Here is a 27924-nt window from a genome sequence, read left to right as displayed (position 1 = left end):
AGGATGCAGTTACAGTACTGTGACCAATCAGATTTGATTCATGTTAGTCTGGCTGGTCAGGCTCCAGACACTAATTAGAAGCCATTTATGCAGATGTTAGGTGGTGTATCAGAGGAAAAAATGTAATTGTAAACTAACCTCTCCACAGACCTGCCAATTCAGCTTCACTAAAAGTGAATTTAAATGCGAGTGACTCACCTCGCCTGCTGTTTGAGGGAATAAATAATTTCCTTAGAAATGTATGATAATATTTCTAAAGTGTAAAAAAAAAACCCCACCAGCTTTTTGCAGACTGAGATGTTTCAAGCTGACTTCGGGAGAAGGTCATCTGTCTAGGATAAAACTATTCAATTTATTTAATTGAAAAGGTCTGAATGCGGTTAAGCTCAAAGGTCACGATATGCAAACTGTACCACATATCGACTTAAATGTCTACAGTGAAAAGGTTTTACATTAAGCTTTCTCTAAAATGTGAAAAACGAATGAATAAAAGGAACAATAATGAGCTGAGTTAGATTAAAAGACTGATAGCATTGCATGGTAACAAAATCCAACAACCAGTGCGCGCGCACACACACACACACACACACACACACACACACACACACACACACACACACACACATGTAAGTACTCTCCAATATGACAATGCCAGCTCTCAGAAAGGAGACTGTGTAACATGTTAATAAAAACTGAATGCAAATCTCCTAAACCCACATTTTATTCATAATAGAACATGGAAAACATGTCAAATGTTTAAACACAGTCATTTTACAATTTCATGAAAAATGTCGGATCATTTTGAAACTGATGACAGAATCAATGTTTGGGTCAGGACAGCAAAAGGCTGGAAAAGTAAGTGGTACTAAACAGAAACAGCTGACTGAACATTTTGCAACTAGCAGGTCAGTAACATGATCGGGTGTAAAAAGGTTATCTTAGTGAGGCGGAGTTTCTCAGAAGTAAAGATGGGCAGAGGTTCACCAATCTGCAAAAATCTACCGTTGCAGAATAATGTTCCTGAACGTAAACTTGCAAAGACTTTGAATATCTATCATTAACAGTGCATAATATCAACAAATGATTCAGAGAATCTGGAGAAACCATCATGAGAACCACATGTGAACATGTGAATACTGCCATGTTCACTGAATCAAAGCTTTTTTTAAAAAGTGGACTGAGACAAGGTGGAAAACTGTTCTGTGGTCAGATGGATCAACTATTAGCAAGCACATTGTCATCAGTGGGGAGGAAGAGCCTCCTTTCAACAGGAAGTGATCTCCAGCAGAAGCAGGCTCAGTTTAGGGCAGCTTGGTGGCCCTATCAAGAGTGAAAGGAGGGGAGCTCCTTAAAGTAACACCAAAAGCTACACATTTAAATCACACACTGATCCTGCTCATGTCATAATGTAGCTCAGTAGTGTGTATAGTCCCCATGATCCTGTATGCTAACATCTGGGCATGCTCCTGATGCAGGTGGATGCTGTTTTGAAGGATCTCCTCCCAAACCTGGATCAGTGAACTTCTGGACAGTCTGTGGTGCTATTTGGTTGCATCAGATGTATAGATACTGTTAAGGTTCAAAATTGAGGAAGGAGAGTACACACCACCCATGGTCCAGAGGATCTTGGTCCAACAATGATTTTAATGAACACACGTGTGGGAAGACACTCTGTACGCAGACAGCCAGTAGTCCTCGACTTAATCAAAGCATGAACAGATATTTTATAGCATCAGGGTTTGATTTACTGACGCCCCTTCATGCGTCACAGATACATTTTATACATAGATCAGACTTTTAACCCAGAAGATCATCTTCTATTTTCATGGCTAGCCCTTCCTGTCTACCTTTCAGTTCTTGTCTTGTTCCTCTTTCTTTTGTTTCAAATATTTTTATTGAGAGCAAGTATCATGATTGTAGTTTTTACAAATTGACATAACATAGCTTATGCTCCTTTTTTTCTCTAAACTAACAAAGCAAATAATTAAACAACACCAACAACAACAACAACAAAAAAACAAAAAAAGAAAAAAAAAAACAAAAAAAAAAACAAAAACCCGCAGTCACCCATAAGGGGTCCCAATACCCCGGCTGTCGGCAAAAGGGAAGAGAAACAAGTAAACAAAGTTTTATATTTTCCCAAGGTAAATAAGTAAAGGGTGCCAGATTAATTCAAACTCTTTTACATTGTCATTCATACTATATCTTATTTTTTCAAGGTGAAGAGTGTTTATAAGTTCAGTAAGCCACATTTTTAATACAGGAGTCTCATTGCCTTTCCAAAGCTGCAGGATCAATTTCTTTGCAATAATCAAAGCATATGCCATAAACCTTTTTTGAGAGTGTTGTAAATTTTGTGTTTCGTTGGAAATCCCAAAGATGATTACTGTCGGATTTGGTTCAATCTTACTTTTAAAAATATTAGACATATAAGTAAAAATATCATACCAAAAACCCTGAAGCCTTGGACATAATGCAAAACAGTGTAACAGATTTCCATAGTGTATCTTGCATTTTTCACAGAGGGGGGAACACTCTGGATACATTTTATGAAGTTTTTCCCTTGAATAGTGTAGTCTGTGTATAATTTTGTACTGAATTAAACAGTGACGGGAATTAATAAAAAGCGTATTTATATTGTGTAAGGCCTCCTGCCAGAAATCTTCTGATAGGAGAGTCCCAAAATCTTTTTCCCACTCCTCTTTGATTGAAGTAGTTGAAGGTATACTCATCTCCTGTATTGAATTATAAAATAATGAAATTCTCTGTTCAAACCCCCTTCCATCACTAAGACATCTGTCCAAAGGATCGGACGATATGTTTTCAAATTGTGGCAGGTATGTACGGATATAGTCTCTTAGTTGAAGATATCTAAAAAAATGACTGTGAGGCAATCCAAATCTATCTTTTAAATGTTGGAATGACATAAAAGTATCATTTAGGTATAAATCTTTTAGTTTACAAATTCCCAATTCCTGCCATATATTGAAAGCTCCGTCTACACATGATGGAAGGAAAGAGGGGTTAGCTGTAATAGATGTACACATTGATAGTTTTTTCAATTTGAAGTGCTTAATTATTTGTCTCCAAATTTGTACGGTATTATAAATCCTTGTTTCTCTCTCTGGGTGCTCACTCGTCACCTTATATGGGCATGCAAACTTCCTGTCACCCACACCATTTCCTGTTACACACACACAGCACGCAGCTGCTCTGCTGTTTCTCCAGGCTAATCAAACTTATTTTGTATTTACAATCTACAAACCCTCTGTAATTCTACTAACTTTTGATCTAAAATGTAGCATCATTCACACAATGATTTCATAATCCTCTCACACACACACCTTTTAAATAAACTAAACTCTTATAACATCACTCATGCATCTCTTAAGTTAAAAACACTTTCAAACTTTAAAACATCCTACTTTACATCACCAAAGAAATACCTCTCACACCTTTATTCATCATTCAAAACCTTCTAGTCACCGCATTCACACAAGAAATTGAAAAAATAAAACACACCAGCAACTATTGCTGGAGAGAAGTTACTACTGAAAGTAATATGTTAATCTTAAGTATACACAGTGCACTCAATATATTTATATATCTACATCCAACTTCAGTCAATTACTATACATCCCCTACGGCAACTCAAAACTTTATTTATAGTCCTCTAATAAACATAAATGGCATTTTAAACACACACTCAACAATGTTTGCAGCAGTATTTGTAAAACCAACGGTGGCTTAAACAGTTCACTGCTTACTCATTTGCATTTTCACTCACACACACACCGTCTAAAAATAGCTCCAGCATTGCCTCAGACTCCTTTCACACAGAGATCTCTTATTTTATATTACAAAGACATCTTATATTTACAACCACTGTCAGATCTGTCAGCTTTAGCGCCTACACAATTTAGACAAATTTAAAATAACCGCCCAGCGGATAAACTCCCTGAGTTTTTTGCGACCAATTAACCAGTATCAAGACTTTAACTATTTCTGGCCTCATTTCTAAAATCCCTAACTCAATTTAAAAGCGTCAACCAACCCAAACTTTGCCTGAAGCTCTATTTTTGGCATTTCACAGCCAAGGCTTACCTCGAAGTGTTAAGTTAAAGTTACACGCCCGAAGTCCAACTTCTCCTGTCCAAAAAAAGCGCAGACTACCGTTCCAAACGGTAAGGAGACTCTAACTCCTAGCTATTTTGGAGGTTCCCAAGTTCTCCCCGGTTGCCAACCGTACTAACCCTATTCGCCGATAGGTCAGGGCCAAGCGTCCTTGGCCGGGAGGGAGCATTACCTCCGAGAACTGCGCTTCCTACCAGTCCAACTGGCGTTCTTGAGTAATTTATAATACTTTGAAACAACAGTCAACACCCGAAACAAGTGTATAACTGAGGCAGGTGCAACCTAGTGGTCAATGGAGACTCCAACTCACAAAATGACCGCTCAGGTCCACTCTTATGACCAAATTTGGACTCTAACCAACACAATAACCAATTCCCTACCAAACTACTTGAGACTCTAACTCAATTTCCTTGGGACTTCAACCCAGTATTTAAACTTTTCCTGGCAGACTCTAACTGCTTTAGCAGACTTTACTGCTTTCATTTCTTCTTAGCAGAACTCTAACTGCTTCAACTCATGAAATTTTCATCAAAATCAAAACAGACATCCACCAGTAACTTCAGTGAGTAGACTTAAATTTTATCATGTCCAATTTGGCACACTTTGGAAATAATTCAACAGGTAGTGCCTTACCTTTTGGATAAGCCGGCTTATGCCCACTCACTTCGACCACTGGAATTCATGTCTGCCCGTCAGACCACCTCAGAGACCACCAAATTTCTCCATCTAAACCTCCAATTCTCCCTCCTCAACCACCGGACGAAGCCCCCAAATGTTAAGGTTCAAAATTGAGGAAGGAGAGTACACACCACCCATGGTCCAGAGGATCTTGGTCCAACAATGATTTTAATGAACACACGTGTGGGAAGACACTCTGTACGCAGACAGCCAGTAGTCCTCGACTTAATCAAAGCATGAACAGATATTTTATAGCATCAGGGTTTGATTTACTGACGCCCCTTCATGCGTCACAGATACATTTTATACATAGATCAGACTTTTAACCCAGAAGATCATCTTCTATTTTCATGGCTAGCCCTTCCTGTCTACCTTTCAGTTCTTGTCTTGTTCCTCTTTCTTGCCGAGACAACAAGGAACGGTTCCTCTTTTACCGAGACACTTTTGCAGTTACAACCAGACATGAGTAATCTCTCCTCTAAATAAATTTAACTCTATGTGTGTGTGTGTCACGACCTCACATGCTCTTTGTGTCACCTCTTCACCTACTGTCTGTGTCTCGTCCTCAAATGCTCTTTCTCAATTCACCTGTTGCACTTCTGACCTTTTACCAGACCAGAAGCTCACTGAGACTATGTGTATGTCTTCTACTAAATAAATGTTTTAACCAAGAACCTCTACTAAAACCTTAATATAAAATGATCTGATATATAAGTGTTTTGTAAGCATGTATTGCAATTCCTTCTATGTTCTAGTTTTCCCTCAGCATGGATCATCTAGACACTCTCACTAGATGAAGCTTAAGACCTTTAAAGAACCTGAACATCAACTCAAATAAGCACAGATATGCAATATGTATAAAATAGTTATAACTGCACCTGGAATACAAAGTTAATTTAATACCTGTATGCATAAAACCTTAAAGCCTTCTTAAAGCTATCTGTTACATTGTTAAAGCCTCGTCTTAGCCTGCTGCTCAAAATAACTTCCTGCTTTCACTTCTGCATACAACTTCCTGTCAGCCTGCAACTCAGTCTTTCTGAAAGAGACACTGTTTAACCCCTGAATGCAATATAAACTCCAGATTATATTATTAATGCAATGGTAATGATGACAATTATTTAACAATAGCAGTAAAATAATTTCCCTGCTCCACAATACCTAACATCAGGTTCTCAACTGGATTTAGGTCTGGGGAAGGCAAGTCAACGGCATCAGTGCCTTTATCCGAGATCTGCATACTCTGACCACACAGACAGGGTACAGTTCTGCACCAGTGTAACGTCTGGACCTGGAACGCAACAGCACCTGCCTGGAAAGCACTTTGGCTCAACTTCTGTTGTTGTAAAATTTGCTGTACAAATAAAAGTGACTCGACTTGATAATGACTGATGGTACTGCTAGCAAAGACATTTTACAATTCAGTTGAGTTTTCCTATGCTATTATCAGCCCATTTGGGCATTTTAAGAAGTAGACCACAAATTTGGTTCTATAAGAAAGAGTCCATCTTTAACTTTGAACTTTCTTCCAATCCCCTCACAATTTAAATATGTTTGAGGAGGTCCGAAGCAATCAGCGTCGACCACTTTACCACTCAGATTTTTGGCCCATTTATTTGCAAAGATCTGTGAATCTTTGATCAAACAGCTTAAATAAAATGTGCCAATGTTTAATGATACACTTTGTCATTTTTTTAATGGAAACATGTTTAAGAGATTTTCAAGTCTCTCTAAGAGGGAAGCTTAGGGGTTAATATTCCTTTATATGTTTTTAGCTGTATCTAAACCATCGACAAATATCTTGTTGCTACCGACCGTGTCTGAGCTTGATCCTCAGACAACCTGTAAAGGCTGAAAATCCTAAATGGAAGAGTTTCTTTAAGCTGGTAGTGCTGATGACAGATAAGAGCTCAAAATGCGTTCTTCCTGCTCTTAAATAAACAATAAGAAGTATACTTAGTGAGAGCCGGTATTGTCTGTACATGTTTAAGATTCTGAGCTGAGTGCACTGCGACTTTGTAATACTGTTTATTTTATGCAGAAACCAAAGTACATAAATAACATGTTGTGATTGAGGTTTTTTTACAGGAAGATGTTACCAAACAATTTCTTGGATTGAACTAGCTTCAGGACATTACTGCTTTCAGCCAAGAAGCACTTTCAAAAAATAAACCCACATTAAACAGCAAATTGTTGTTTGCACATGTTGATTTTAGTACACAGAAGGAAAGCGTTCCCTAAAGTTTCCAAACTATCCACAGTTATTTCAGTAAGATTGATCACCTTAATTAAGCACCTATGTTACAATAGGGTCTCCATATGCACAGTTTTTCTCAATACCCAGGTTGAACCAGTTGCCTTTTCCTCCTTTAAATGCACTGGTGACAATTCTCGCCCAGCCGTGTTCTCCCTAAAAGGAAGAAAACAAAACAGCATTATTTACTCTGACTGCAAGTCTGAGAAATTAAAAAGTCTTGAAAAAATCAAACAAACATTTTCTGCTTCAGCTCAGCCAAAACAAAATTAATAAGAACTTGTGAATTTAGTTTACAGAGCTCATTAAGCTCGGAGTAAGCACAAGCTGTCGTGAAATACCAACCCAGAACTCTCCCCAGGAGTTCCTGACGATCCAGTACTCGATCCCATCTTCGCCCACGCCCCACCCAGCCACAGACACGATGTGATTTGGCAGAGAGAGAGGGTGAAACTCGGAGAAAATCCCTCCAGAGTATCGCTCCAGGCCTTCAGTCGCCATCAATGCACAGCTGAAAGACAAGAATTCATGCCTTTTATGTTGCCATTTTCTTTCATTACTGAAATGTAATGCTAAATCTTAGATGGAACCGTTACGTGGTCATTTTTAGCTATGCGTCGGCTTTTAAAGCGGGCTCAAAATTTGTACTTGCATCTTAAGTGTGTATTATGCATTGTGAGAACTTTAAGTGCAAAGTTTTGTTCGCAGTCTTCTGCTTTGAATCTGCAGTCAAATGTTAATAAATACAGTTTTTCTCGATGGACCTTTCCTTGCATAGATATTATTACATCCTTTGACACATTAAAGGTGAGACATTATGCTTATTTTCAGCTCCATATTTTTCCTTGTTGCAGCTCCCCAGGTCATGCACTGTTTGAAATAAACACTTTTTGCGGCATTTGAGTTTTGGATTTTTGTTTTCATTTCATTTCATTTGTTGTCATCTTGACCTTCAGCTCTTGGATTTTTGAATTTTAGCTCCTGTCTGGATTTCAATGCTTTTCTAGTTTTGACTCTTGTGTGTGTGTGTGTGAGTTTTTGGGTTCCTGTTTCGACTTTTTTCTGATACTACTGTATTTCAGTTCTTCCCCTTATTTTATTCTTATTCTGTGTTCCTCTAGTTTTATTTATGTGCTGTGCTTTCTGTGTATCCCTGACTTCGTGTTTATTGGCTATCATTCATGTCTGGTTGTTCGTTGCCTTCGATTATTGCCTGTTTTCCTGTGAAGTCTAGTTTTCCGTGGTGTATAGTTTTACTTCATGCCTTTTCTCTCCTTTGTGATGGTCTACTCTGCTCCGGTTACTTTCACCTGCAGTTAATTGGGCTTTATTTACTAATATGTGTTTGGGAACGTTCTCAGCCTCTGCAAAAAATCAAGAGTGTATGCAAAATTACAGCTGGATTAGTAAAACATGCACACTGACGTATTTTGTTGTTAACACCATGCATTCATTTTCAAATATATATATATATTTATATTTGCATATATTTACATTAATGTATATTTGCATATATAAAATTTAACTCGTCTTCTTCTACTTTTAGTTGCTGATTTGTAAGTTAAGTTTAAGTTATTCACGAAAATTTAAATCACACTGTATCTAATTCTGACATTACACATGAGCCTTAGTTTAACTGATTTATAATTTCCTTCTTTGTTTTCTAACCCTGGTTTCTGGAAAGCACTTTGTAAAGCTGGTTTTGAAAAGTGCTACACCTAATTGTTATTATATGAAAGATTTGCTTCTACTTGTTTGTACAGAGAAACATGTTTACTTCCAAGTGAAGCAGAAAATGTTGGTGATGTCAGAGCGTATCCTGCACCGCTAAAGCAAGAAAGCAGGAAAAAGCCTGAGTAATAATTAGGGCTGAATGATATATCGCATTTGCGATAATATCGCGACATGATCAAGTGCAATTTTCTAACCGCAAAGGCTGCGATTATACTCTGGACATGTCCAAATTCATGGGCTGCATCCTCCTGAGGCCGCATTTGTAGACCGATTACGTCACAGCGACGTGCCGAAGGCTGTCCAAATTACTACCATATCCCAGAATTCATAGCGCGGCCCAGCCAAACTCCAGTTTCCAGCAATGGCGGCCGCTACTAAGTTTTAAAATTACTCATACTAATCTTTCAGGGTCACAAAATAAACTTTTAATATATTTTCAGGCGAGAAAGTAGTTGTGTAAACATCAAATATCTGCTCGGTTTATCAAGATATCCCATATTTGCAAAAGTGCTTCGACGTTTTCAGAGGCGTCTGCTACCCACCAGCTCGACAGCTAGCCGGGAGCTCGAGGGTTACTGATGCGGCCGAGAACGGCACAACTCCCGGCACATCATTTTCAGATCACCGCGGAGTTTCGCTGCTCGGGTTAAACGTAATATATAAGTCACTTAGACAACCTAAAAATGTTATTGTTGGGCTTTTTTCAGTGTTTTGTTTGTTCGTGAGTAAATCGGTTTGGCTGAGATTAAAGTTATTAGATTAGATAAAATAAAACTTTATTAATCCCCCGGGTGGGTTCCTCCTTGGTTTTCACACAGCTGACTAAACGTCAAACAGAAAACTTATTAAACAGAAGTATGAGACAGTCGAGAATTTACGCCAGTGTCTGGTTATATTTTAGATAGCAAGAAGCAGACGGCCGAGTTTATTAAACTCCACCGAGACAGCGGTGACGCTAATCAGAACTAGCCTTCTGATTCAGAAGGCTAGACCGTCCAATTTCACGCCTTTAAATTTTAAAGGCGTGTTTGTGTGTGTGTTTATACAATTGCTATTATGTTTGCACTTTATGTGTAATGTTACTGACTGCAAAGATCAGTAAGATGTGTGTATTTTTTATTTATTAGTTTTATTTATTTAATATTATTTTTTAATTGAATGACTGTCTAGTAGTTCACAGATGTCGAAAAACTGAGTGTGGTAAAGCCACTGATTTTGTTTATGTATATTTCTGCAATCTGCACATTGTACTGACTTTCATTTTAATGTTTACACCAGGGTTCCTTGTCAGCACTTTATGCTCAGATGTTTGTAAGCTAAAAATAAACTATTGTGTATGTTCAAATATACTGTTGTGATTGAAGAAGTTAAATAAAAATGTCAGTCATCAATTCATGCATCACCTCATGTCATCATAACAGAGGTCTGTCTTCCAGGAAAGAACAGTTTAAAATTAATGTAATATAGTATTGGCCATGCTATATGATGTATTGCTTGTCTTTGTTTAATAATACAGAAGACAAAGACCTTAAAAAATAATCGCATATCGCATCGCAATCGCAATATTGGGGCAAAAAATCGCAATTAGATTATTTTCCATAATCGTTCAGCCCTAGTAATAATGTCTGAGTAGTTAGAAATGGCACAGCTTTCCAAAATGTTTCCACCAGAGTTATGACACTATAAAAAAATGCGAGGACTGTCCGAAATAACGGACGTTGAGAATATCATCTATATTCTCCAGAATTCTCTGGAATATGTGGGACAGTGCCAAGAAATTAGACTGTATTTTGGGGTTTACTGTGTTTAACTGTATATAATAATAAGTAATTATTTAAATAACTAAATAATGACCAAAAAATTGTAGTATTCAATTCAAATTATAGACATGTGTTACATTTTATAAGACAGCCAGGCCTTCATCATTTATTCATTTGCTTGGTCAGAGGGACTTTTAAATTTGCTCACGGAGTACGAACAAATTCAGGCCCTAAAATATTAATGACTAGCATCCACACACTGTGTGAATAAGGCACAATGTTTCCTCCTGCGTGCTGCACACACCTGTGTGCTATTGTTCAGTTATTTCTGTGCGCATATATAGACACTTAATGGTCACTTAATTAGGTACACTTTGCGAGTGCTGGCTTGGATCCCCTTTTGCCTTCAGGACTGCTTTAATTCTCTGAGGCACAGATTCAACAACATTTCTCAGTGATTTTGGTTCATATTGACGTATTGACAGTATTGACATATTGAATAGCATCACACTGTTATTGCAGATTTGTTGGCTCCACATTCATTACATAATCTCTTCTGGGATTAATAAAGTATTCTGATTCTGATGATGTGACTCTCTCTTTCCATCACATCCCAAATGTGCTCTTTTGCATTGAGATCTGGTGACTGTGGAGATCATTTGAATACAAATGTTACGTCATGTTCAAGAAACCAGTTTGAGATGATTTCATGGCTTGTTATCCTGCTGGACACAGTCATCTTCAGTGTTTCTAAATACCACAGCCTTCAGCAGGTCATCTTGACCATGTCAGTGTCCCTAAATGGATTGAGCGGCTGATTAGATATTGCGGCCTAAAGTAATCCTACTGTTGATCTGTATATTCTAGCTTTTAAAATTTTTGCTTCAGTTTGACTTTTTCCCCCAATGTTCCAACATGTCCTGTTCCTTTGGGTTGTATCCATATCACCACTCACAACAGTAAAAAGCACATTCATAATTTTAACAGTATATGCATGACATAAAATAAAGAAAGGCATAATAAGTCTCCTTTAATTAACTTGAAATTCTCTTGCAATGTTTTCACAGTTTTCCCAGCCCCTGTAGTTTAATCATTTGAGCCTTTTCATCATATGCAGATCCAACTGCGCCTGTGATTCGAGTACCAATCACCCTGCTGTCTTAATGGACAGGCGCCCAGTCTGGATGACCATTTAGCAAACGCACCTTGTTGCTGTCACCTTATTTAAATGCAGTATAGATGCTACTCAGTGCTTTTAATATGAGCAGTCTGCCTCTTGGATCACAGTTGTAAGCCAGTACTTTTAATTTGAAATTATTTTAACAGCCTTAAGCAAGTACTGTTTGTTCTGAGGCACTTGTTCTGGTTCCTGGAAACTTTGCCAGGCGTCGCTTACCCCGCTGCTCACTCACACCCCCACAGTTAGTTAAGTTATTCTGTTAAGACACAGGGTACTATTTGGACGGGGAGCACAGTTCGTTAGCTGTTAGCAGCAGTCAGCAGAGATACTCAGACCTCCAGTCATAGGCTCCAACTCATTCAGGGGAGACATAATCTCTCCAAATTATGCCTCAAGATCTCCTCCCAGTCCTGCTGTGACACTTGAACCAGAAGACATCCTAGCTAGATTTCCATGTTAGATTATTTGATGACTCTAAACTAAGTCCTGTACGTCTACATGAATGGGTAGATGGGTAAAAGACCTGTATGAATCCATTTACATATTAACTTGTTACTGTAACCATTTTGCTGGTTAATAAATACCTTTACTGAACTTCACACTCTTTGCCTTAGCTGAGCAGGGACGTGACAGTGATACACACCTACATGCCCAAAATCTTGTTTTAATTTTATTAAGGCTCTTAGGTATCAACTATTTAAAAAAAACGTTGAATAGTTCTTATCTGCAGATATTACAACAGCACAATGGAAACTCTTAAAGACCCTGTTAATACTGCATGATTTAATTTAAAGATAATGTAAAGCTGTCAGAGCCAAACCACTAAAAGACTAACAGCTGATGTAAGATGTAAACTCTAAAGGGACACAAAACGCTCAGCTGAGTTTATCAAAGTGGATTCAAGGTGAAATTTAATATACTGTATATATACACATACAGGTCTGATTTTTTTTCAATACTTAATGGCATTCAATTTGACTTTAAGATTTCTCTGAGTGTAAAAAAGAATGACACTCGTTGCTGTTATCTTTCTCCAAGGTTTTAAGAATCATTAAATAGTCATTCACTGAAAAAAAAAACTTCCCTAAGAGAACAGCTTCTCTGTGAAAATCTCAGGCAGTGTATCCTCCCTCATACAGGAGAAGTAGGTGGATGAAAAGTGAGAAATGACTTTGAGGATGACTTACTCTACCTGATGGGTCCGCCGGTGAAAATTTCAGCTTTCATCTCATCTCTTCCAGAAACTTCTCCGTAGTCTCCGACTTTCCACGCGGTGTAGTTCTTCACAACAGCGCACGACTCAAAGAAGGAGCACGTGCCGCACTGGTTAAACAGCTCGCACTCTACAACAAATGAAGAAGATGATTTAAAGTTCAGTGAGCGCTCAGTTTGCTCCTGATTCAACTGCTTGTTAATGCTACTGTCTAATCAGCCGGTCACATAGCAGCAACTCAATGCATTTAGGCGTGTAGACATGGTCAAAACGACCTGCTAAATGCCAAACTGAGCATTACAAAAAGGTGATTTAAGTGACTCTGAATGTGGCGTGGCTTCGATGCCAGACTGCTGATCTCTAATTTTACTAAGTTGAGAATTATGTCAGTTACATTTTTCCTCAAAACAGCGAACATGTCAAGACTTACCATGTTAAAACTAGTGATTTAAAATATGCTAGGACTTCACTAGAATTGCATCTCAAAACTAGACAGATAGCTACTCTAAAGGCCCAGAATTGTGGACACCAAGCCGTTGCATTCATATATGAAAGCAGAATATCTCCTTACAATAATCTGCTGCTTTAATCGCCTCCACTCTCTCTCTCTCCATATTTTGGAGTCTGGTTGTACAGATTTTTGTTCCTGTTCAGCTACAAGAGCATCAGTAAGATCGGCCACGCACAGTAAGCTGGCAGTAAGAATTGGCTCCCAGTCCGTATTACAGTGAAGAGCCCATCTCGCTTTCTTCATCACTGATTGCTTTCCATCTTTGTCACTTCTTGTCTTCCCGACCGAGTTCACCTGATCGTGCCGTCTGCTCCCCGCCATGTGGCAGCAGTTCCAGAAAGAGGAGTTTATGCTTCTTTTTCACAGGAACTTTACTCATCCTCATCGCTTTATGATGGAAAACTGAAACTAACATCACTTGTTGAGATGTAATCTTGCTTTTGCTGTTTCGCAGCGCTGTTTAAAATCTCTATTACAATACCACCACTAAAAAAAAATAGTGCACTGAAACTGTATACTACATCCACTGACTGAGAACACGGCGAACTGGCCTGTCAATGTATTATCATAAGGAGTCGTTAGACTTTGAGCTAATGTGAATTTCTTTAAGAGTTACGGTACTGCTGGTGAGCATAACGCCTCTGAGATGTCTCTCCATGCAGTGGCTGCTCAAGCTGCAGGACTTACCACCAGAATCACATACGTGTCTAACTATAGTATTACAGAGAATGGTCGCAATACCATGGCAGCAATACTCTAAGTAGCTCAATATTTTAAGATGAGCTTTTAACACAATGGGGCAGCTGTTTTAAAAACATTTGTATATGATATCATAGTTTCAGTGTAAAACAGAATATGTCCTGTGTGTACAATGCACAAAAATAGGCACTGAGGTTTCCAAACCCTCAAACTGGGATGATGTTCTGCTGTGCATTAAGACATAATTGTGAATACTGCTACATAATTATGTGCTGGGTAACACATCTATGCAGTGTCCAAAATGTACCAGCAGTTTGGGGGGATGGTACTAGTTTAATGGTTTCATTAATTCTCTGTGTTCCTGAATAAATGCCCAGCATGCCAGTCAACCTTTTCCTCTGAACCGTTTATTTAAGAGGCTTCATGTCAGAGCGCCGTGCAGGCGGGTCAGGACAAGCATTTCTTCAGAGGCACAGGTGCAGCACCATTGTGCTTGAACAACAAAGAGAGAGTGAGATCATTTCAACAGGCCCTTTTAGGACACAGAGGTGGGTCGAAGCTTTGCACTTTTTCCATTTGCCTCTTTTTTCCCAGTATTTTTGAACCCTCATAACGTCAAGAATAAAGACAATTTCAGGGCTGACACCTCATATTTAAGCTCTGTTATAAACTGCAACCAACTCAATTTTACACCCAATCCAAACGATCCAAACTCCAAACCATCAATATCATGATATATGTCACAGTCACAGTTTCTGGAGAAAGCTACCAAAGCTGAATTCTGGGTAAACTTTCAAAGTCACACTTACAAATCAACACGTGGGATATTTTGTGTCAGTCAGGTAAGCTGGCATGGTCACAGAGAAAAGAATTTACTTTGCTCAAGTACTTGCTTTATTCTGTGGCAGTGTGATGGGTCTCTTATCAACTGCTTCATATTTTGTAGAGCCACCTGCGAGCTAATTTTAGCCCAGCGATGGTGATGAGGCCAGTTGCTGGAGCTCAGAAAGGTTTTCTGCTGGTTTTGCAGTGCAGTGTTGAGCTTCTACTTTCTCCATTTCCTCCTGCCTCTGCCTCCTGTTGCTCTTTCTCTGCAGTCACGTTAGCATCACTCTTTACCTCTCAGAGATAGTTATTGTCTTTTGTTACTTTCAGCTTAACTTTGAAGTTTATTTTGGCATGTGTCTTGTTTTAGTTTTGCTTCCTGTTCCTTTGTGATTGTCTGCTCTGCCCTCATCACCTTCACCTGTGTCTAGCCACCACTCATCCCTCTGTGAATGCTGTCAACGCCCTCCTTTGTCAGCACTTCTTCAGTCTGTAGGTTTCTTTTTGTTTTTACAATAGCTTAACAACAGCTTTTTTTATTTATTTACCTGCTTCTGCATCATGAATTTGGAAGCTCCTCTCTAATGTGTTGCTGACAACAGAGAGCATGTAAATTGGACAAAGCCATCACTCAAAGGGGAATTTAACACGTTTGTTCCCGGTCATGTGGTGGAAAACATTTTATCACTGTCAACTAGCTATGCAAAAAATTCAGGGGACTCCTAATATACAGTAGGCTACAGACCAACATCATGAGGCTTTGTTGAGATGGGTCTGGAACCTACGCTCAGATTTTAGATATCACCCTGGGTCAACACACCTGAATCAAATGATTAGTTCATTACCAGGTTTCTGGAGAACTTCAAGACATGTTGATGAGGTCATTTAGTCATTTAAATCAGTTATGTTGGATCAAGAACACATCTAAAACCTGCAGGAAACCGGCCCTTGAGGCCTGGAGTTCGACACCTGTGCTCTAGCCCCACCCCCACAACCCTGAATTTAATAAGTTGATCAGATCTAGCTGACATTGAGTGAAAGGTGGGTTATGACCAGGTTAGATTGCCAGTCTATCACAGCGTAACACAGAGAGACAACTGCAGCCTCACCTAAAGTGTAATTTACAATCAGACCTCAGCAGTTAATGCAATAATAGATTACTTTTAAATGCCAGTAATCTTAAGTAACATCATCCAATTCTGATTGGAGCTAATCAAAAGGAAATATGGCCTTTGATGAAAAACAAACAAACAAACAAACAAAATATAACTCAGTATTTCTTTACTTTGGTTTTTGGCTTGGTAGTTGTTGCAGGTTTCATCAGGAATGCCACTTTCGTGCGCGTAGGCGTAGACTCTCAGGTGATCGCCTCCGTAACAGGAACCTGCCCTCCCGCAGTCTATCACGTTCTGCACGGAGAGGTACGCCGATGGCCACGCTCCTCCACGCTTGACGTTGATGCGGTCTTAGACAAAAAGAACGACACACATTAGCAGGAGCCGGTGGATGCTTCTCCACTTACCACTAAATTTAGTCATTTTCATTTCACATGACAATATGCCCTCTAGCCGTATCGCTATTATCATTTTCCTCCATCCCGCTGTTGTCATGGTTACCAGCTAGCGCACTGGTGGCTCCCATGGCCCAGCAGGAGCCACAGTACTGGGGGATGTGTTGGTTCCTCGTGACGCTCACATAATTCTTCCCATCGATGTTCCTCCAGTCCCATGACGGAGGAAGCTTCAACACCTCTACATGCGGCCGGGCCTGCGTCCTAAACAAAGGGGAGTGATGAGCAGCTGTAATTACTGTTATTAAAGCGAGCACAGATGTTTTCACTTGTCTGACTAATATCATCCCCTCTCGGGAGTGTGTGGGTAGTGTAACTGCTGTGACTGACTGACATTTCCTGTGGGTGCTAATAGCCGGACAGGACATTTGCATGTCTGTGCGGTGATATCCGTCCCTGCTGAGCACAAAGTTCAGCAAGCATGTTATCTCACTTCAGATGATTTTGCACCAGTTGTCAAATTTTGTGCAATTACAGATAATCAGACGTGGCTTTGTATTATCCATCCATCCATCCATTCGCTTCCGCTTATCCTTTTCAGGGTCGCGGGGGGCGCTGGAGCCTATCCCAGCTGTCATAGGGCGAGAGGCGGGGTACACCCTGGACAGGTCGCCAGTCTGTCGCAGGGCTAACACATAGGGACAGACAACCATTCACGCTGACATTCACTCGCACATTCACACCTAGTGACAATTTGGATTAATCAATTAACCTATCCCCACAAGCTGCATGTCTTTGGACGGTGGGAGGAAGCCGGAGTACCCGGAGAGAACCCACGCAAACACGGGGAGAACATGCAAACTCCACACAGAAAGACCCCGGCCTGATGGAGGAATTGAACTCAGGACCTTCTTGCTGTGCGGCAACAGTGCTAACCACCGTGCCACCGTGCTGCCCCTTTGTATTAATTTAATGGAATTTTATGTTTTTTTGACCAAAAAAATGTTAGTTTGTTCCCTCTGCATATCAAGAAATGTATTTGAACTCTCAATGATACTTCTCAGTTTGCAATGTTGTGGTTTTTTTTTTTTTTTTATCAAGCCCTGCTGTTTAATGGAGAACTTAATGGAAATGGGTATCTCACTGCTACTTTGTTTATTATAATAAAGCCTGTGGTGAAAAGTACTAAAGTGCAGTTTTAAGGTGCAATTTTAACTGTTTATACTGGCAAAGGAAGTATTGTACATCTCCTATTATGTCTCAAATTAAACCTTGACATAATACTCTAGTAAAACAAGAAATTGGTAAAGAGTAAACGTTCTATTCATTTTTGCTTGCACACTCCCTAAAAATTTGCTTCTGTTTTTTTAATAACTATGTGAAGTTAATTAAGTTACCATTTTTTCCATGTAACGACACACAAAGCTCCACATTTATCAGCTACAGCAGTAAAGTAAATCTCTAAATGATGCAACAACATTGTAAGAAATGTCTCATAACATTTCCAATCATAAGATTTCAATTCTTCTTCTTCTGCTGCTGTCTTTAGGAGTCAGCACAGCAGATCACCGGCCTCTGTCTCACCCTATCTGTAACACCCTCCTCTGTGGCACCAACCCTCTGTATGTCCTCCTTCACTACATTCATGAATCTTCTCTGCGGTCTTCTTGTCCACCTGCCTGGAAGATCCCTTTTCAACATCCTTTAAACAATTCATAACTCTTCTGCACACGTTCAAACCATCTCAGCCTTGTACTCATGTCTAATCCTGCCCATTCTGGTCACTCACAGTGAAACTCATAACATTTTCCATTCCTCCACCTTGAGATTTTTTGACAGTGACATGCGAATTGTGTATGTATTTTAAATTAAAAATTAAACACATGCAATCTGTGTAGATTACAGGTGTCGGACTGATCATGTGAGGACCAAACAGGACTTAGTTACACTTTCCCATCTCCCTCATTAGGTAAAGATTATTTCACAGTCTTGTAATAGTCACTATTCTTTGCATGTGTGTATTCCCTTTTTCTGCTGTAACAACTCTTCAAACCTTTAGCCTTTGTTCACCTGCTGTTCTGCATATTTGTAGTGATGAATCCTTCGATCATCTTTTTGAGGTTTCTTGTGAGCGTATGTTGAGTTAACCAGACACTGGTGGCCCAGTTTTAATTTCTGTGTGATTTGGTAATAAAAAAACACAGAAACTGGAACACAGGCCACCCCTGTTATGATTTATGATTTAACTACATTTAACTACAAATAGTTTTATATTTTCTAATTAGCTTTTTTATGACTGGGTTCAGAGTGTTTGTTTCAGTGTTGCAGTCTTTATTATGTGGAGTGTATTTGTTAGAAGAATAAATCCATAATAGGAACCACAACACTTTGTGGAAGCAGCCATTCAGACATCCTAGCTCTCGACACATTCACAGACGCCTCGTCAGGCAGGCTGTGCTGATAAATCCAACCAAATGAACAAAAAATACTAAATAATTTCCCCCAAAAAAACTACATTTAAAATGTTATGTTAGTTGTGAAATTTTTCCGAAGTCTACTCCTATTTCTACTTTAGTGACTAAAGTGGGTTTTTTTAAACATATACCTTTTAGTGTAGCTTTAGTGATAATATTGCTATATCTAAATATATAAGCTTAGTTTCAAGGAAAACCCTAGTACTGTACACGTAAAACAATACACGTCATTGGGAGAAAACATATTTTTGAGATTGCACCAAAGTACTGAAGTACAGAAAAGTATCCCGGAACTCACTTTGATACTCATGTTAATACGTTTTTATTTAATTAATACGTTAACGTTATATTACTACACTAAGGACACTAAGACGAGTAATTACCATATTATTAAGAGACGCTGCAGCCAACTTTTAGGATAAGGAAGGCTGCCAGAGTTCCTATTTCTGAGCTAGTTTAGCTCCTCTCTGAGCTCACGTGAGTACCTGTGTGACTGCTGGAGGTCGAAATCTTCACCTACCTGACAAAGTCCGGCCTGTGGTCTCTAATGGGTTTATAACACGGTTCGGTGAGAAGCCTGGAGGCGCTAAACTGCTGTGAAAAAGATGCTAAACAAAACAGCAGACATGCAAAATTTGTAGCCGCCATGTTGGCCCCGCCCCTTTCCTCTGACGCAGTGACGCGATCACAGACAGCCCCCTGTCGGCTCGAGAGAGCACTGTTCACTCCCTGTGAACACAATAGATGGATATATACATATAATATATATACATATACACATACACATATAATATATATATATATATATATATATATATATATATATATATATATATATATATATATATATATATATATATATATATATATATATATATACATATACACATATAATATAAAAATGTACATATATTGTGTCATTGTTGCATTTTAGAAGACATGTTTGTGTAACTGACTTTTAACTGTATGGTTATCAGTCAGTTCTTTTCTTAAGACATGTGACAACACACTGAAGCAGGCTTTTAAGTGGATCACTACCTAACAAAAATCACAAATGACTGCTCTCTTTTCAGGCAATAACAATAAACCAACAAGCATTTCTGCAGTGGCATAATTAGCATCATTAAGCTATTATAGGGACCTGTTCTGTTCATTTCAGCACCACTTCTTTATTCTTTGACACCACAGAGTAGCTTGTTTTAACAGTTCACTACTCTTTTTCAGGTTAAAGTGAGCCTTGGGTGCAGTCCTCTTAATCTGTCCTCCATCAAAAACAAAGCTGCTCTCCCTTCTTCTGATAGATTTCCAGCAGAAGTCTAAATCAAACTCAACAGTATAACAGAAAATAAAGGCAACAATAATGGGTTTAATACTGTTAATTTTTATACTATAATAAATAGAACCAAGTATTGGGGGACAGTGTGGATTTTTTATGATCAACTGGAAACTTTTAAATAACACACTCAGCTCCCACTTACACTTACATTACACCTAATGGAGTGCAGAGGACTGGTTGGGGAATATGAACCTCTTAACAAACATATTATGCTACAGGATGATGCTGAAATTCAGTGATGTCTCATTCTGTGAGATGTCAGCAGTTGTTTGCACGTGATTAAAGAATATATGTGCATTAGGCCATAATTCAGTCAAGAATTCAGTCTGTTTGCTGCATGATCCATTTTCGGCTCACGTGATAGGTGCTCAGGCTAACTTGCAGTGTTAAAAGTAGGAGATGGGCTCTAGAAATGAGTTACATAATTGCTGTTGGGTCCCAACCAAGGTTGGACTGATATAAAGGCAAACATCAAAGAGGGAAATCAGATTGGGAATATGCTTTCACATCTCTGTTTACAGAGCGGTTCCCTGCTACATGATTTAGGTTACATTTTCTGCTTTAATTTCATTTCTGGATGATGTGTTCCCTGATGTTTTATTTATTATCCAAATATTTGATTGAAAAAAGATAGAAGTGCACATTGACAGAATGACATATACAGTGTTCCCGTAATTGACACCAATCTGTCCAAAGTGTTGCGCGTCACTGCTGTCACAGAGCCCCATCTTGATTCTAAATCTAAAAACTCTTAAGAAAATGGAGGGATGGATGATGATGCTCATGGCAGCTGACCCATATAATATTGCCATGGAGACCGATAGGTCCTCCCTGTTTTTAAATACTGAAGAGTTAATGTCTTTAGCCCTATAACTTCTAACTTTTTGTCTGCTTAAAGTTATATGTCCTGGTACAAAACGTTAAATGGTTAAATGATATTACTCGTGATTATCAGGCAAGAATGACAAAAGGTGGAAAAAGAAAATTTCTTGGTGTTTCCTCAACACTGTGAAAAAATTCTCAACTATTTTGTTTATAAGACTGTAGAGCAAACATCTCGTCTCCTTCCTCCTTCAGTATTTTTCAGAGGAAGATGTGATTCTTAAGGTGTTCCAGTCTGGCTTTAAACCACTTCACAGCACAGAATCTGCTCTTTTAAGGTTTTTTAAGGATCTTTTATTACCTGGTGACTCTGGAGACTCAGTTATTTTAATGCTTTTAGATCTTACAGCAGTTTGCCAGCCATCAACAGTTTCAGAGTAATTTAGATCGTACTTGTCAGAGAGAAGTTTTAGGGACAGTTTTGGAGGCTCAACAGCTCCCTCTGGACCGCTCCTACGTGGAGTTCCGCAAGGTTCTGTTCTGGGGCCATTTTCTTTTGTATTCACTCCCTCTAACATCAATTATGAAAAGATATAACATCTCCTTCCACTTCTGTGCTGATTATTCCCAGATCTAGCTGTGGGTTTGACAGGAAACAATGGCAGCTTGTTATTAGAATGTTACAGCAACATCAAAACCTGGATGACCATAATATCTTTAAAAATCAGTGAGAGCAAGATTGAGGTCAAGATACTCAGACCCATGAGTTCAAGTGGAGCTCTAATATTAGACACGGAGTCACTAGATCCTTACATTAAGCCCTTTGTAAATAATCTTGGCATGAAAATGAAAATTGTGCCTTAAAATTGGATTACCAGATTCATTCTGTTTATCCAGCTAATTCATGTTTTCAATTTAAGGTTGCGGGACTGTAGCATTCACAGGGTGAGAAGCAGGGTCCCCCTTGGAAGTTTGCCAGTTTGTTACAGATGTGGATGTAAATTTCACATTCTGTCAGTTAAACTGCTTTTCTACTGCAGACACCTAGGCTTCACTTTAAATACTTTAACATAAATTATTCCTAAAAATAATGTGTTAGCTGGCGAGCCAGACTACGCTGTATTTTGGACCCAACTTGTCCAACATCAGTAGTTGTCCAATTGCTTCTGTTGTCACATACAGTAAAACTTACAGCTGTTTCGAGGGAAGCTGAGAACATTACTTTTTTGAATCCGATTGTAAACTTTGTTTAATTATAAATCCTAGAAAAAGGAAGAGAAAACTTTTTTATGTTTCTTCCTTCTTAGCAGCTGGATTTCAGTCACCAGGAAGTTTATTGACAACATTAAAATATGAACAAAATCCATATTGGAGTTACCATTCCTGAAGAGACTATCCACAGCTACCACAGAAATATGGTAAAAAGCCCACTTAAGCTGAGCCACCTTTAAAGTGCCTGCAAAGTGCCTTCGTGTAAATATTGAACTTGTTCACAGTTTGGATTTCACATATTGAAGCAATCTGGACTTTAATCTTATTTCCCTTTGTCTTGTCTTCTTGGCAAATGGTGCTATAAACTGGCAGTGGGGAATCTCCAGTGAAATCAAAAGATATGAGGATTTAGATGGATTTCCTCGTGAATATTTTTTTACTGTGTGGGATTTCTATGTAATTACATTTTAGAAAAGGTAATTGACTCTCTGTTTATCCACGCAATTCTCTATTTTCACACACATCCTTCTGAAATACTGAGCTAAATTGTATTGTTTTTGGATGTAAAATAGTTGCATTTGACCACTTTCATTTCATTTCCCTCATTTTGAAGACACAAAGTCAACATAAATACAAATTTGCTGACAGTTTCTGAACATTTAAACAGGAGACGTGGACAGCTGAAAACTGTCTTGAAATAAAGGACTCTAGTGATTGTATAGTGTTTCACATACTTCTGGCTTTATGTTTATGTATCCCAAAGCTTTCCCCTTAAAATGAACCCCTATACAATGCAATTTTGTCATATTTTACATTCAGACATTCATTGATGCTCCATCAGTCGGGGCCTTTGGTTTGAAAACAACAGCAACATTCTGTAATTGGCAAAACATTAATACACTGGGGTAAAAAATTCTAGTAGCAAAACATCAGCTGAAGAAGATTTGCCATCTGTGTCATCCTTTTCCCTCATCTGACGTTGAGTTGCAATTTTGAGTTGGACAACTTTAAAACTATTGGATGCATAAAACTGCCATAAAACTTTTAAACAGCAGTTTTTGGTTCCCAGAGGATGAACTAGTCCCTTTAATTTTACTTTGTAACACAAATGATTTAGTGTCAAGTTACTTGAAACTACTGGATGGATCAAATCCTGCTGATGTTAATGTCTCTCTTAAGCTAAATTATATTACCAAAACAACATTTTATTATAAGACTAACATTCGCCATTATAAGTTTTACTGTATACACTGCAAACTACATACAAAACTAAGATAGTGAATATGATAAACATTACAGCTGCTAAGCATTATATTCAAAGCATCAGCATGTTGAAGTGCAGCTTTGTAGAATTATTGGAATGGCTGGAAGTGTTTCATTTTTAGTCTAGCTGAAGAGAATTATCTCACATTCACTGCCTTTAAGCTAAATGGTGCCAATTTAGAGGTCTCAAAAGCTCAGGGCTTCTGTGTAAGGCAACAGAACAATCTTGACTTAAAAATTGAGGCGAGTGACTCAAGAACAACTTGACCCAGAGCGCCACAGCGTAAAACTGTTGAATCCATTTTAACCAAGAGTTTATCAATAAGTCCCTCTCAAGAATCCGGTAAATAATGGATCAAAGACAAATGTTGCTTAAGATTCACATCCATCTGAGGGATTAGATCAGCAGGACCAGACTTCAAACGGCAGAAAGAAATCAAGGGATCGCTGACATGTTTTGAGGTTGGTTATTGATTGTTGCTGGCTGCAGCTTAGGGGCATCGTGGGTCACTGTCTGCAGACCTTCCAGCCGCTCTGGATCTCCAGTGAAAAGTGGAGCTTCTGGGCAGCTTTTCCCTCAGCAGTGCTCAGCTGTTTGTTTTTCTTATTTTCATAAACCGAATTTATTTTGGTTATCAGGCCAAATGATGATTCATTACATCATAAGCAGAAAAGCTACTTTTTTTAAGTGCTCTGCTTTTTCCAGGTGGAGGGCCACTTGGTTCAGAAACGACTCCCATCATACCTTGCTCTTCTCCTGCATAATGCACTTCAGGGGGAACAGCAGCATTAAGCATTTGTCTTGTTAATAGTGGCATTAAATTTAAAGTCATAGTAAAAAGAAAACTTATTCGAGTGTAATATCAGAACCTATAAAAAAATTAGCAGGTTCTAAAATTATTTAAATACAACCTAATGCAAACAACAGCACAATGACATATTACGCCATGTTAATATTAATTTAAGAACAACTGAGGGAAAACGCAGAAGCAGACAAGTGAAAACTTCTAAAGGACATAAAGGGTAAGTAGCAGAACCTGGCTTCTTGATTAACTGACCATTAGTAATTATGAATGCCTCTAAAAAGTAGGTGTTTTTGCACTTAGCTGAGTTGGAGCATTTGGCTGTGTGTTGACACAATACCTAAAAGAAAGGACATCAGCAATGATCTTAGAGAAGCAACTGTAGCTGCCGGACGATCTGATATCCTCGTGTTGGTGTTGTTCCCTCGTCATCAAGGATATCAGATCATCCGTAGCGGCCCATCAATCTGGGGAAGGTTATAAGGCCATTTATGAACAATCCATCATTCTACAGTGAGAAAGATTATGTGAAAAACATCCAAGACAGCTGCCAATCTTCTGGCAGTGGATGTCCCAGCAAATTCATCTGGGACACTCCGAGCCCCACTCCTGCAGTTTGAGTTAACATGTGCTAGACTGCATGTTAATGTTTAACATGCAGTCTGAGCACAGCACAAGCCAGTCTATGCAGTGCTGAGAGAAACTGCAAAAAACCTTAGAGCTACTCCACAAGCTTCATTTAGCTTGTGTGGCGGGGCGTGGCCTGCGGTGCCGTGCAGAGGAGGCGGACGCACCTGCACGGCATCCGCAATCACGCCCCGCCGAATTAAATATTGTACTGGGTCCTGTGGTTGGGTTGTTGGTGTTATGTTGAGCTGGAAGCGGGAGAGCTGCAGCTCTGAGTGCGAATGTACAGCAACTGTGTAGGGATTAATAAAAGCAGCAAAATGCCACTGGGTCTGCCGTGGTCGTTTACAGTGGTGCCGAAACCCAGGACGGGAGGCACGGCAGATCCAGGAGTGGGCCAGCAGAGGGAGGAGCTGGCGAGAATGGTGGCCGAGCTGGCGGCCACGCAGCAGGAGCAGGCGGCGGTGTGGCGCCGCAGGCAGGAAGAGCTGCAGGACCAGACCGAACGCCACCTGCAGAGGATGGAGAATCTGGCGGCGCTGATCCGGTCCTGCCCGACACCACCGCCACCCCCACCGGCGCTTCCCAAAGGCGCTGGAGTGGAGGAGATCCAGTCCGTGCAGGCGCCCGTGCCGGCCCCCGGGTTGCGACCAACTAGCACGCAGCCTGCCACAGCGCCTGTCCCCACACCTCGCGTGGGAGCCGCTGGGGCTCTGCAGGGCCCGGTGCCCGTTCCTGCGCCCCGGAAGAAGGCGGCGGAGCTGGCAGCGGTGGAGGCGGCGCCCGAGGAGCCGCTCCAGCCGGGAGAGACAGCGGCGATGGCGGCGCCCGAGGAGCCGCTCCAGCCGGGAGAGACAGCGGCGATGGCGGCGCCCGAGGAGCCGCTCCAGCCGGGAGAGACAACAGTGGAGGCGGCGCCCGAGGAGCCGCTCCAGCCGGTAGAGGGAGCGCCGGAGGCGCAGCGAGGGGAGCTGCTCCCACCGGGAGGGGCGGAGAAGCCGCGGGATAAGTCGGTGGTGCCCGTGCTAGGGGAGTCCGCGCCACCGAAGCCCGAGGTTAGCGGGGTGAGCAGAGCGGCCTCACCTCCACCAGAGGCCGGTGCCTGCCGGACATCTGCCCAGCCGCCTGCGAGCTGGGGCGCACGACCGTACCAACAGCGCTGCGTCCACCTGCCACGCGGCCGACCTCCGGACCAGCTTCGCCGACGCTGCTGGGTTCGCAGGCGGCCACCTGAACTCACAACTCCCCGTCGCTTGGCCAGGGCCCGGGGGCGCCGACGGTCCGGGCTGATCCCCTCTCCCGCTCGCGGTGGGGGGGAGTACGTTCGGCCGGATGGTTCCCCGGCCTCAGTCGGGCGATGGGGGTATGTGGCGGGGCGTGGCCTGCGGTGCCGTGCAGAGGAGGCGGACGCACCTGCACGGCATCCGCAATCACGCCCCGCCGAATTAAATATTGTACTGGGTCCTGTGGTTGGGTTGTTGGTGTTATGTTGAGCTGGAAGCGGGAGAGCTGCAGCTCTGAGTGCGAATGTACAGCAACCGTGTAGGGATTAATAAAAGCAGCAAAATGCCACTGGGTCTGCCGTGGTCGTTTACAGCTTGTTAAATGTTGAAGTTCATAGCATTACAATTGAACATTTTTTTTTTGTCTTTAATCTCCAACGTGGAGATGTTTGGCACAGCACAATGTTTTGCAAAAAAAACCAAAAAAACAAGCAGCATATCAACACAAGTACCTCATACCAACTGTCAAACACAACAGTAGTGAGGTGGTGATTTGGGCTTGTTTTGCACCTTGCCGGACAGCTAAAGCTTGACTGAAACTGGGTATGCAACAGGACAGCGTATCAATGTTCCAGTTAAAGTCCAGACCTCAACCCAACTTAAATACTGTGGCAGGATCTTAAGAGAGCTGTGGATAAAGGAATGCCTGCAAATGTCAATGAACTGAAACATTTACAACACTGTTTTGTTGTAAGGATCAGTGGCCCAACATTCCTCCATGCAAGGGACTGATAAAGTCATAAAGAAAGTTATAATTCCAAGCTATTTTTATTATTGTTTCATTATTTTCAGTCTAAATTAGTACTTTTCACAGTATTCAGGGCTATCAAACCATTTCTCATTTGTATTTGGAATATATTTGTTCCACAGCTATAGCATTTTGGAAGCGAGAAGATTCATTTGTGTTTCAGTAGAAAAATTATTACACAAAATTTGTCTGTGGTGTCATGCTAACAAATAGCTCTAACATCAAAGATCAGAGTCTCAGAAATTTCCCAGTATGCTGGTGCAAAATTCTAGCTTTTATTTTAAAATTATGTTCAAGAAAATGAGTCAACACCAGCTTTCAGTACACCGTGCTCAGAGTGCTGGAGAAGCTCCAGGCAGCTTTCTTAATGACATTTTGCCATCCATGGAGATTTTATGACTCACTTAAAACCGAATAAATGAATGGAGAAACATGATGAATGCAGGTATCTCCATTAAAAACACATTAAATCGAATGAACATGTTTTCCATACATGATGACAACATTTAGGGAGCCGATAAAGGATTTCAGCCTGGATAGGAGTCCTCCATGACGACAGTGTCCACATCTACAGGATGGTTCACCAAGTGACTGCAGGAGTGGGGCTAGGAGTGTCCCAGATGAATTTGCTGGGACATCCACTGCCAGAAGATTGGCAGCTGTCTTGGATGTTTTTCACATAATCTTTCTCACTGTAGAATGATGGATTGTTCATAAATGGCCTTATAACCTTCCCCAAGTGAACTGTTGCCCTCAGGCAGACGGTACAGGGCAATCAGAGCAAGGACTAATAGACTCAAACACAGCTGTTATCCAACTGCAATAACACATCTGAATACTACAAAAAAATGTCCATCA

The 27924-nt window shown here is 40.3% G+C and overlaps 1 protein-coding gene across 1 annotated transcript; it reads right to left on the bottom strand.

Annotated features, from left to right (window-relative positions):
- Positions 1-686: 686 nt before the first annotated feature.
- Positions 687-19632, bottom strand: LOC308383765 (cathepsin Z). The gene is made up of 6 exons (XM_080861874.1): positions 19493-19632; positions 16605-16762; positions 16274-16453; positions 12933-13083; positions 7412-7577; positions 687-7222 (listed from the first exon to the last, which is right to left on the bottom strand). Exons 1-6 carry the CDS (start codon positions 19618-19620, stop codon positions 7109-7111), a joined length of 897 nt encoding a protein of 298 aa, XP_080718000.1. The 5' UTR covers positions 19621-19632; the 3' UTR covers positions 687-7108.
- Positions 19633-27924: the final 8292 nt, after the last annotated feature.

The sequence above is a fragment of the Rhamphochromis sp. 'chilingali' genome (genome assembly GCF_963969265.1).
Source record: "Rhamphochromis sp. 'chilingali' genome assembly, chromosome: 16".
Classification (NCBI taxonomy): domain Eukaryota; kingdom Metazoa; phylum Chordata; class Actinopteri; order Cichliformes; family Cichlidae; genus Rhamphochromis; species Rhamphochromis sp. 'chilingali'.
Note: the sequence above shows the minus strand (reverse complement) of the source record. Positions and strands in the feature narration are given on the sequence as shown.